The 12,613-nt window shown below is 40.9% G+C and overlaps 1 protein-coding gene across 10 annotated transcripts in view; it reads right to left on the bottom strand.

Moving 5' to 3' along the window:
* Positions 1–12,613, bottom strand: part of HECW1 (HECT, C2 and WW domain containing E3 ubiquitin protein ligase 1) — a 456,185-nt gene that overhangs the window by 195,598 nt on the left and 247,974 nt on the right. For all 10 annotated transcript variants that reach the window (XM_021935841.2, XM_021935849.2, XM_021935847.2 and 7 more), the window contains one exon: positions 7,429–7,523. In XM_021935841.2, the coding sequence (XP_021791533.1) occupies positions 7,429–7,523 (95 nt within the window). The remainder of the gene's footprint in view (positions 1–7,428; positions 7,524–12,613) is intronic.

Here is a 12,613-nt window from a genome sequence, read left to right as displayed (position 1 = left end):
TCCATGTTGGTCAGGCTGGTCTCGAACTCCTGATCTCAGGTAATCTGCCTGCCTTGGCCTCCCAAAGTGCTGGGATTTCAGGTGTGAGCCACTGCGCCTGGCCCTAAATTTTTTCTTTATGTCAGCAAAAAGTGACATTGATATTTCCTATGACAGAAGTCCATTATCTTTCTGGAGCCATGAACCCTGTTTATCTGATGAGTGCCTTTGATCCATTCTCTAGGAGCATGTGCAAATGTGTCCATGAAACACCAGTGCTTCATAGATGTCCTGACCTCAATTTCAGAATGTGGCTCTTACAAACATAGAAAGGATTTCCACTTTCCATTAGGATTTCCATTTCCACTTTCCATAAATTTCTTCTAATGTCATTTCTACAGAAAATGCAACTTGGAGAGAAGGTTTAGAACCAACTATTGAGGATCACAGAATGTGATTTGGTGTTTTGCTTCTTAGAGTCCAGAAAGGAAGGATGTAAACCACCCACCCCTGCACTATGGCAGCTGAACCATGGCTGGTGGGAAAGGTGTTTCAGAAAACAGTATCTCCAGACTGGAGACCCCAGAATGCCTCTTTAGTGTGAGGTCTGGACCTCTTCCCCTCAAACTGCACAGATTCCTTAAGGTTGGGCTAGGATAGACTCTAAACTTCCAAGATGCCTCTTTGAGAGGTTAGAGATTGTGAGCAGGGCCGGGGTAAGTTATTTAGAGAGAAGATGCCCAATCCCTTCCCTTTCTTTCTGTTCTAGAAGGGCAAGTCCATATGATGATGCCTTGCCCAAAAAGCAAGTGTACAAATGTCCCCGCTGCTTTAGTCTGATCAAAACCTGAAGGGACTTTTGCAGGAGACACATTTATGAATAACATGCCACTATATTCTGGGTTAAATTTGCTTACGAGAAATAAAGGCTTGATCAGAAATCATGGCTGTTGTGTGTGCATATTTCAGTTGACTCCTGGAAAACCCTGCATCATGTTCTGGGCCTGCCCATAATTGGTCCTTACAAAGTACCCTATATTGTCCACCTCCAGAGGTGTGGAATAGTGCTGTGTCATTGCCTGTTTTCTTGTCTGTCTCCCCGCTACACACTTGCCCCTATTTTAGGCAGGTGGCTTGATGAACATGGGTATTTGTCTTGTTTGGTTTTACATGCCTAATGGTTAGCCCCAAGGAGCTTACTGACAAATATTTACTAAGTACATAAATGAAATTGAAGCTACAGGCTACATGAAGATGCCCAGAATAACTGTTCTGAGCAGACCTCCATGGTTGAGGGACAGAGTGTTGCATGGACTGGAGAGGTGGGAGCAGAAGGGCTGAGGAGGTGGAAACAGGTTCTGGGGAAAGAAGATTAGAGGCAAGAGGCTTTGAGCATTAGAAAACAATTTGCCAGATGAGCAGTGAGAAAAAAATGTGATGTGAATTCTCAGCTAGAAGAAATTATACATTATGTTGATATCTAACCATCAACTTCTATCACCCTTGGAAACTCCTTTTCTATTCCACCTTTGACTTTTGAGAAAGGAGACAAAGTTTAACAGTTAACAGTAGTCAGAAGATCTTGTAAGAAAAACCCCTGAAAAAGTCATTCTAAGTTAAACAGTACAATATTCTATTTTTTATTTATTCCCTTCATAAATGTCTGTTAGCCTTTTCTTAGAGGAGAATTTAAGAAAGCATTTTGATTTGTAGGAGCTGTAGATCAAATGATACAGATAAAACACAATAAATGTAATCTTGAGTGCTTGAGCTAGAATTACATACATGATTTATTTACATGCAAAGGATCAATGCTGCCCAGACATTTACTAGAGGGTTTTAGATCACAAGGGCTCAAGATCATTTATTATAAAGCTGAGGTGTCTTCCAAATTAATTGACTTGTGTCTAACAATTCTGGGTAGCTGGTCCCATCAGTCGGCAACCTGTGGATTCCCTTTGCTACTAACGTGGTTGAAGTATTTTCCAGGACATTTTATAACCCATAGCAGCTGGTCCTTACTTGCTTTATTATGATTTGAAATATTTTTTGAAATATCTACTTTTAAAATCCCCAAGAAAAATATTACTATAGCCAAAGGTAATAACCTAGACTTTGGGGAAGGGAGGGTATTCATCAATTATTTGTCCACTGCAGGAGACTCAGACTGATGTGGAGGAAAATCTTGTCCCTATTTTAGAGTGCTAATTTACCCTATATTGGTGGGGAAATGTCCTGTTGAGTTGCCTTTTTTTTTTTTTTAGAGGATAGTGTCAGCACTTTGCTCAGGGGATCTGACAAAGTCAATGAATCTGTAAACATGAACTAGTGAAAAGATAGTTTAGTTTGTTCTTTTTTCTTTTTCCTTTTTTTTTTTTTTTTTTGAGATGGAGTCTCGCTCTGTCACCCAGGCTGGAGTGCAGCGGTGTGATCTCGGCTCACTGCAACCTCTGCCTCACAGTTCAAGTGATCCTTGTGCCTCAGTCTCCCAAGTAGCTAGGATCACAGACGTGTGCCTGGCTAATATTATTTTATTTTTTATTTTTTTATAGAGATGGAGTTTTGTCATGTTGGCCAGACTCATCTTGAACTCCTGGCCACATGTGATACACTCACCTTGGCCTCCCAAAGTGCTAGGATTACAGGCATGAGCCACTGCACCCAGCTGTTCTTTGTTCTCTGGCAAAGAACTTTACTTTGAATGTTATGCTGTTCAGTTATTATCAAAAGCTTGGTTGCAGATGCACTAGATTAACATGGAGGAAGAAGGAGAGGACTTCCCTATGTTTCCTTCCAACTTCTCATTGAAAGAATCAGAAGATTAAAAAGTATGAAGTAAATAAATAAACAATAGCAATCTGAGGTGAAAATAAGAATAATCCAGTGTAACATAATCCTGATGGGGTTTCCACATATTTTAATGCTGATAAAGACAAAATAAAAAATACATCTTCGACTATACATGACCCAGCCTCTAAACTGAGAGAAGTCTCTACTCCAGAGTAGATGGTCCCGCACGGGGTCCTCTACACTGCCCTGCATGTCCTCAGCCTGCCCTGCATGCTGGTAGCCTTTCCCGATTGCTTGGACTCTGCCAGAGTCATTCCTCAGCTACCTATTTTCTGTATCTGGAGGCTGCAGTCCCAGGCCTCAGCATGGGTGGGGAGGCCCACTGTACCGCCAGGTGAACGCTGTGCAGGGAGGGTCTCATAAACCAGGTGTGGGAGCAGTATGCTCGGGACTCTCACTTAGCTGGCTCACACCAACAGCTTCAGACTGCATCAGAGTCTCTGGCACTGTAAGAGAACCAGCAGGCAAAGGGAGGGCCCCCACTCCCTCCAGCAGCCCCTCCAGATGACGCCGGCTGGGTGCCCGAGAGTGGGAAGAGGAGGATGTGAAAACTCACTGTCAGGTCCAGACCTGGCAGAGCAGCCTGGTTATTTTCAGTGGACTGTGTGTTGGGCTGAGGAGTTTACCCACCCTGTCTTTGGCAAACTGTAGGGATGGGCTGGTTTCTGTTTTTTGATGTATAATCAGAGAAAGAAAAATATATCATGGGGCTTATTTAAGAAGACTGTAATGGTAATGCACAAGGGGGAGTTAGCAAGGGCCAGAATAAGGAGAGGAAGAGCTTGCCTTTGACAGTGATTTTCTACAGAAAATAAAAGAAAGATATGAAATATCATAGGTGCTCCCAATAAGACACAAAAAGTATGAAAAACAGGAGGATATATAGGTACAATAAGTCCCATGTTCTTCAAACCTAAGACAACTAGGTTCCTTCCCTGTCAGGCCTGAGCCAATTCTCACCCCATGCCTTTGTACAGGCCATCCCTTCTGCTGGCCTTGCCTGTCTGTCTTCAAGGCATGGCCAAGGCCCTCTCATGGTGCCTGCCTCAGGCCACGCCCCCTCCTCCCGCAGCCAGCACAGCTGCTGCAGGTGCCTGGTCACGGGTTTCTCTACACACCAGCACAGCACGCTCCAGTACTGGAGACTTTACACAGTATTATAATTTATAATGGAGTAACTGTGAGTTCTCAGTGACAGGGCTTATATTTCATCTATCTCTATAAGCACATCCATCATAGTTTCTGATATACAATAAATGAGAGCCCCAGCAAGACAAGGGCAGAAGACAACCTCTTTTTAAACAAGGACCCCAACAGTTGCCCATGGGACAAAGACAAAGATGAGAGGGAACAAGACAATGAGAAAAAGAACTGATGCATCGTGAGACCATACAATGCTCAGAAAGTTAAAGCACTTTCTGAGTGCTTTAAAACACCAAAGGAGCATGTGACAGCTTGTTCCTCCTTTTCAAAGAATGGTAGGTTTAGTGTATTGTCACAAACCAACTCAGTGACTTTTGGGATGTGATATAACGGTAATACACAGTAACTCTTCATAAGGGATGAATGCAGCAGCAGCAATCCTCAACCTAGAAGTTGACACTCCAAGTGTATTAACAAATTGATTTAGGGAAACATCACAGCATTTCCCCTTAGAAACAGTGTGTTCAAGTCCTCAGACCAGACTGCAAAGGCTTATTTAACCCGGAAGGTTGCTAGATTATACCCAAACTGAGCTGGGTTGCAAAAAGTGTAAGTAAAATGTGGTTCTGCTCCATCACCATAGAGCCAAATGATCACTTAACCAGAATGATAGTTCCTGCCTCTCTCCACAGACGTGCTGGGCATCGACTAGAGTAATGTGTGAGAAACAGCTTTGAGAAGTGTGCCATGCTATCAAACAAAGGGGGCTCCTCCTAGTGTGGCTCCTATGAAACCTAACTGCCCATGAAAATACAGTTTTGTGGGATAGTGTGTGCTGCCTTCTGCCCCGGGACTCCAGGGACTCATTTTCACCATGACAACGTGAGCCCAGGATTTCTCTCTTTGTCCCTGGTGGCACAGGGGCTATGCGATTGAGCTCTCACATGCTTGGGGAATAAAAGTTGTCTGCAGGATGTACATTCAAGTGTCAACCCAAGTGTCTACTGATTTGTGTGAGAAAATCATTAAGGAGATAAAAATCAGGATGACAGCAATATGTCAAAATATTTCAAGATGCCAGAGTTTGAAGTATGAGCAGCAGCAGCTCACGTGGAATGACAAAGGTGAGGTCAGGGCAGTAGCAATCAGGCACCTGCTGAACCTTATGTCAACAGTGTGATGGAAGCATCTCATTTCCTCTTCTGAGGTACAAGCCTTTGTTTCTGGTGATGGCAGCCCTTGGGGAGCATATGCTTGTTGACAATTTATCCTGCCCTAAGGGGCTGTACATCATACTTTAGAGGCCATTTTCCGGGCAGTTGGCCTCTTGCTTAATTTTAAGCCTACGTTGCACAACACTGTGATGATGTATGTCACACTTTGCACTGGTCCGAGCAGCAGGTGAACATCTGGAGTCTCCAGCAGGCTGAGTTCGGAGAAGTCAAATGCTCTAGGGAGCTTTATTTAAATAAGAAAAAGTGCTTCAGGTAAGAATTTGTCTGAATTCCAGGGCTGGCCAACACACCCAGAGTATCATTCCAGAGCAGAAGAAGGTGAGGAACTCCTCTCCCCTTCGAGCCTTGAGCCAACAGGCCAGTCCCGTCAGTGGGCACGGCCAATCCCTGCTGAGGGATCCTTGTGTCTGCCTCATTCAGTGACCTGCTGTGCAGTGGCAAGAGGCCAGGCCTGCAGTGGAAGAGTTTTCCCTAATTGGCTTCACTCCACTTCCTGCCTCCTTCCTTCTCTGCCTGTTGTGTGTTCAATGCCTTCCTGCTCTGTCTCCCTAGCTTCTGGTTCACCTTTTCTTTTCTGCCTCAATGTAGCTGTCCCTAAGCTACCTTGACTTAGTTGTCCCTCCAGCCTCAATGATTGGCTAACAGGTATCAGGATCTGTCTGGTTTTAGGGGGTACCCTCTTTTGAGGGATGCCCAAACAAACGGGCCTGGAAGAGAGGTTCTGGCACTCTGAGGACACCTCCCTAGATTCTCACACTTAACTGCTGTCCCAGACAGACAGGAATCATGTTCCAATCTGCATGGCCAGTGAGGGAAAAACAGCAAAGCCGTCAAAAGCACATGTGCCTCTCCCTCTCTTCCCATTGCACCTCCCACTGAGTTCCCGGATGGTAAACCCAGTTCAGTGTCCAGCCAGGCTTTGGGGCTCGGGCGTGCTTACCTTACTGCTTACTACCAAGGCCTCAATCAGCTCAACTTTAGGATGCTGTAGAACTGATTTGCAAAGCAGCAAAGTGGAATATTTTTTGGAGTGAAAGTCCTTTCTGAATCATTCATATTTGATGTCAAATACTTTCTCTCTCTCTCTCTCTCTCTTTTTTTTTTTTGAAACGGAGTTTCGCTCTTGTTGCCCAGGCTGGAGTGCAGTGGCGCGATCTCTGCTCACTGCACCCGGGTTCAAGTGATTCTTCTGCCTTAGCTTCCCAAGTAGCTGGGATTGTAGGCACTCGCTACCATGCCTGGCTAATTTTGTATTTTTAATAGAGACAGGGTTTCACCATGTTGGCCAGGCTGGTCTTAAACTCCTGACCTCAAGTGATCTGCCTGCCTGGGGCCTCCCAAAGTGTTGGGATTACAGGTGTGAGCCACTGGGCCTGGACTGTTTTTTTTTTAACGTTAAAAAAGAAGAGTCTTTTTTACTTCCACTAGCATGACAAAGTCCCCCACTGGTTTCTGTCCAGCCTCCCAGTTGGTCATTTTAAATTTATGTGAAAAGGAAAAGGAAAAGGAATGCCATTTCTCAGTGCATTTCAGCCTAATCAGATGTATTAAGAACTAAGAGAGAAGCACTACAAGGATAAAAACTGGATTGTAACTTAGGAAAGATGGCATCTATTACCATAGGCCTGAGCAAAGTCACACAGCAGGGAACAAAAGATGTGACTTAAATCCTGGATCTGCAATGAGTTCTGTGACCTGAGATAGATTATTTAGGCTCCTTGGCCACTGTCCTCATTTATACACAGAGAAGGGTGAGAGATTCTGGTCTTTCCGGGCCTATCACGTTATAATTCTATGACTAAAATCAACCTGAGGCAATAAATCCCACTTCATTAATTTATTTACAAGCCTAAAAGAAATAAAAACATAAGAAAATATCAATATTTAAAACCAAACAATTAAAAAATGTGATCCAAAGAAAAGGCTTCTTCGCTGTGATTGCACATGTCTCTGTTAGAAACGTTTGGCCATCTAAGGAAAATACAGAAGCTTGGCTCCTCCCTAACACACAAGTGTAGCATGAGCTTTAATAAGGTCGACTATGGATCTCATTCCTCTTGACTATTTTGAGGTGTCTCTCCATTTATTCATAATCAATCTATCAGTATATCTCCATGTGTGTGTGTGTGTACATGTACACACACACACACACATGAACAAAATAGGCAAGTGAAGAAAGACCAGAGTTAGGTGTAACCGCAGACGGAGAAATGAGACTTACAGGAGCTGCCGAGTTTTTCACCGTGACACTGGGGGTGGTTGCTCGCAGGGCCCCACTCACTCCATGGTAGTATTTGAAGCAGATCTTAGTTTCAGCTGAAAGACAAACAAAAAACGAGACTGAGAAGTAGGGTATAACCCAGGGAGAGGCAGCTATGGCTACAGAGGACATCTCTAAGAACTGCAACCTAATTCCCCCCACAAGCAAGCCAGGCCACACTCGACAATGATGCTCCTCATGTGGCCTCAAGGACAGGTCTGACTTCTTCCTAAAACTGTGACATGAAAAATTGTTTTGGCCTTAACATTTTGTATCCAAGTTAAGTCCATTATTTGGACTTCTCAGGATCCATCCGACCCCATTAGAGGTCATTGATTTTAAACCCTTAGTTCTAAGATGTTCTGAGACAGCCTACCACCTGTCTGTTCCTTCTGTAATGTCCTATTATTCAATTCATTGTGATTAATATCTTGGTAATTTGCAGAAATACTTTGAGAAGTTATTGAAGTACATGGGAGGGAGGCATATTTTCTAAACTCCTATACCCATCGATGATAATGCACCACAATTTGTTTTCCTTCAAAGTTCTATAGATGTAGCTGGCAGTGGTAGCACGCATCTGTAGTTCCCAGCTTCTTGGGAGGCTGAGGCAGGAGGATCGCTTGAGCCCAGGAGTTTAAGGCTACAGAGAGTTATAATCACATCAGTGGACTCCAGCCTGGGTAACAGGGTGAGACTCCATTTAAAAAAAAAAAAAGTTCTATAGATGTTTAGCAGAATACAAAGAGTTTAGGGGGATCACACTGGGTTTGAATTTCAGCTCCGTTATTTATAATCTGTGAGACAATGGATAAGTCCCTGTACCCCCTGTTAAAATAGGACTTCACAAGATGTTGGTTAAGCAAATAAAAGTGCTTAGATTCAATTAAGTGCTCAGTAAGTGTCAGTGATTGTGATGATGTGATGACTAAATGACAATAACATGAGTCCTTTTCCTTCTGGCATTTGGTTCTGTAGAGGATAAGATCTGTAGCCAACATGAGTTTAGTTCATTTGAAGGTGACTTGCTTTCCCCAATTCACTGTTTATAGGATTTGTTTTCTTAAAATTAAAAAAAATTACCAGGCTCTGTCTTGGCCCCTTATATTTTGTTTGAAATACGAGAAATCTCCAATTTGAGATCTTTTCTCTCAAATATGAAAATTTGCCATCAAGTATCATATTAAAAATAATGTCTACAATTTTTTAGCATGCATTTAAAATGTGCTCAGAATGGAAAATATGAAAAATGAAGATAAGTATAAATGAAATAACAATCTTCTGAGATTTTTGCATAATTGAGAGTATAAACTATAGAATAATCCATTTTGCTTTTTAAAAAAATTGACATTATGAAATAAGCATGGCCAACTATCATTAAAAACTCCTCAAATAACATTACTTATTATGTAGAACAACTGAATAGATTTACACATTGCAAATATTTCCTATATTTGGAAATTCAGGCTTTTCTCTGAAAACCAATTCCTTTTTACAAATTATTTTTTAAGTTCAAATTTTCTCCCTAGGACAATGGAGCAAAAATCGCTAGATACCTACCTGACATCCATTCTACCTTTCCTCCTTAATAACAGAATCTCAATTTTATTTTGAGTGATAATGTCCAGCTAAAGTACTATATTTTGCAGCCTCCCTGGCAGATAACACCTATGCATTTACCATTAGGATTTCTGTTCTATGTAGCTAAACCTAAGCCTAACTGATATGTAAAGGTTTCCTCAGTGCTATAGATATGAATATAGCAGTAGTCTTCCTTAGGTTAAAAGATATGGGCCGGGTGCGGTGGCTCATGCCTGTAATCCCAACACTTTGGGAGGCCGAAGTGGGTGGATCATTTGTGGTCAGGAGTTTGAGACCAGCCTGGCCAACATGGTGAAACCTCATCTCTACTAAAAATACAAAAATTAGCTGGGCGTGGTGGTGCACTCCTGCAATTCCAGCTACTCAGGAGGCTGAAGCAGGAGAATTGCTGGAGCCCAGGAGGTGGAGGTTGCAGTGAGCCAAGATCACACCATTGCACTCCAGCCTGGACAACAGAGCAAGACTCAGTCTCAAACAAACAAACAAACAAACAAACAAACAAAAGAATATTTTAGGGATCCTCCCTTCCTGTGGCCAAATTGCTTTCCAAATAATACTTAGTATTTCTATCAGGAAATGTGAGTCTGACCATCTCATAGAACCCATGTTAGCACTGAATATCATCACTTAAAAATAGGCTTAAAATAGAATCCGATTATTATTTTTATTTCATTTATTTGATTATTAGTAGGATTAAACTTTTCCATCAAGTTTTAATTGGCTATTTAAATTTTTTTTGAAGTCATTGAATTGAATTGCAGTTGTTCAGATTTTCCACTGCCTGGGTGATGCCTGGATGCTTATCAGTCCCTTTGTTAGTGGACGTGTTCTTACTTCAGATATGCCTATACTTTGAGTTTCCTTCCTGAGTTATTTTCTCTACAGTTCTTTCACATGTCTGTAGATTGTCTTTTCAAGCTCTTGGTGGACAATCTTATAACCCAGTTCTGTACTTATTCTCCAAGACACCTCAACGTTGTCCCCATGTTAGGTCTACACACCTGGATCCAACACTTTGTTGGCCTGAGAGGCAAGTTTCCTGTAAGTCAGGGATCAGGGAAGGACTCTGAATAAAGCAGTGAGCCATCCATCTAGTTAATTACAGTGAGTTGGTGTTGCCTAGTCCATGAGTTACTCTGCTTGTAGGTGCCGGTGGGATCAGCATGGAGGGGCCAAATGGCCTCACCTTCAGCTCAGTTGGGTGGAAGGGACTTTTAGGTACCAGGGATCCCAAACGGGCAGTACTAGATTTCAATTTAAATAAAAAATTATTTCAATGCCTTTGAGCAAAAAGGTCAGGGAAATGATATACAATCCTGCATTGAACCCTATTGCTAGATGAGCACATCAGTGCATATTTTGAGCCAATAATTCATGGAACCCTTCAAACTCTGTACTCTTCTTTGTTTCTTCCATTTTTAGTTTTTTTTTGATACATAATAGATGTACATATTTTCAGGATACATGTGATGATTGAATACATTCATATAATTTGTAGAGATCAAATCAATGTAATCGGGATGTACATCATCTTAATTATTTGTCTTTTTTGTGCTAGAGACATTTGAATTATTCTCTTCTAGCCATTTTGAAACATATGATAATTATTATAAATTATAGTCACTCTACTGATCTATCAAACACTAGATTTTATTTCTTCTATCAAACTGTATATTTGTACCCATTAATCAATCTCTATTCATCCTCTTCTTCCTTCTACCTTTCTTGGTCTCTGGTAACCACCAATCTACTCTCAATCTCCATGAGATCCACTTTTTTAGCTCCCACATATGAATGAAAACATGCAATATTTATCTTTCTGTGCTTGGCTTATTTCACTCAACATAATGACCTCCAGTTCCATCCGTGTTACTGCAAATGACAGAATTTCATTCTTTTTATGGCTGAATAATATTATATACCACATTTTCTTTATCCACTCATCTATTAATGGGCACTTAGGTTGATTCCATATTTTGGCTGCTGTGAACAGTACTGCAATAAACATGGGAGTGCAGACATCTCTTCGATATATTGACTTCCTTTCTTTTGGCTATATACCCTGTAATGGAATTGCTGGGTCATATGGTGGTTCTTTTTTTAGTTTTTTGAGGAATCTGTCAGATTTTTACAGTGGCTGTACTAATTTACATTCCCACCAGCAGTGTACGAGGGTTCCCCTTTCTCTGTGTTCTCACCGATATTTGTTACTACCTGTCTTGTTTTAATTGGGGTGAATGATAACTCATTGTGGTTTTGATTTGCATTTCTCTGATGATTACTGATGTTGAGCATTTTTTTCATACACCTGTTGGCCATTTGTCTGTCTTCTTTTAAGAAATGTCTATTCACATCTTTTGTCCACTTAAAAATCAGGTTGTTTTTTCTCTTGAGTTGTTTAAGCTTCTTGTAATTTTGGTTATTAATTCCTTATCAGACAGATAGTTTGCAAATATTTTCTCCCATTCTTTGGCTTGTCTCTTCACTTTGTTGATTGTTTCCTTTGCAGTGCAGGAGACTTTCAGCTTGATATAATCCTATCTGTCAACCGTTGCTTTGGTTGCCTGTGATTTTTAGGTCTAACACAAAGAAATCTTTGCCCGGACCAATGTCCTGGACAGTTTCCCCAATATTTTCTTCTAGTAGTTTCAGTTTTAGGTCTTAGATTTAGGCCTTTAATCCATTTTGTTGTAATTTCTGTGTATGATGAGCAATAGGGGTCTAGTTTCATTCTTCTGCATATGGATTTCCAGTTTTCCCAGCATTATTTATTGAAGAGACTAATCTTTCCCCATTGTATGTTCTTGGCACCTTTGTTGAAAATGAGTTGGCTGCAAATGCCTGGATTTATATCTGGGTCCTCTATTATTATATATTCCATTGGTCTATGTGTCTGTTTTTTGCCACTACCATACTGATTTGGTTACTACAGTTTTGTAGCATATTTTGAAGTCAAGTAGTATGATGCCTCCACTTTTGTTCTTTTTAGCTCAGAATTGCTTTGGCTATCCAGGGTCTTTTGTGGATCCATATACATTTTAGGATTAGTTTTTCTATTTCTGTGAAGAATGTCATTGATATTTTGGTAGTAATTGCATTGAGTCTGTAAATTGCTTTGGGTAGAACTGTCATTTTAGTCATAGTAATTCTTTCAATACATAAGCATGGAATATCTTTCTATTTTTAAATGTTTACTTCAATGTCTTTCAACAGTGTTTTACAGTTTTCCATTGCTCATTAAATTGATGCCTAGGTATTTTACATTCTTTGTGGCTATTGTAAATGGGATTGCTTTCTTGATTTCTTTTTTCAGATTGTTTGCTGTTGGCATATATACATGACTTTTGTATGTTTATTTTGTATCCTGCACCTTTGCTAAATTTGCTTATCAGTTCTAACAATTTTTGGTGGAATCTTTTTTTTTTTTTAATATAAAATCATGTCATATTTGAACAAGTCTACTTTACCTTCTTCCTTTCCAATTTGGATGCCCTTTATTTCTTTCTCTTGCCTAATTGCTCTGGCCAGAACTTCTAGTACTATA

The sequence above is a fragment of the Papio anubis genome, chromosome 4 (genome assembly GCF_008728515.1).
Source record: "Papio anubis isolate 15944 chromosome 4, Panubis1.0, whole genome shotgun sequence".
NCBI classification, from domain to species: Eukaryota; Metazoa; Chordata; class Mammalia; order Primates; family Cercopithecidae; genus Papio; species Papio anubis.
The sequence above is the reverse complement of the archived record's forward strand: the minus strand, read 5'-3'. Positions and strand labels throughout refer to the sequence as shown.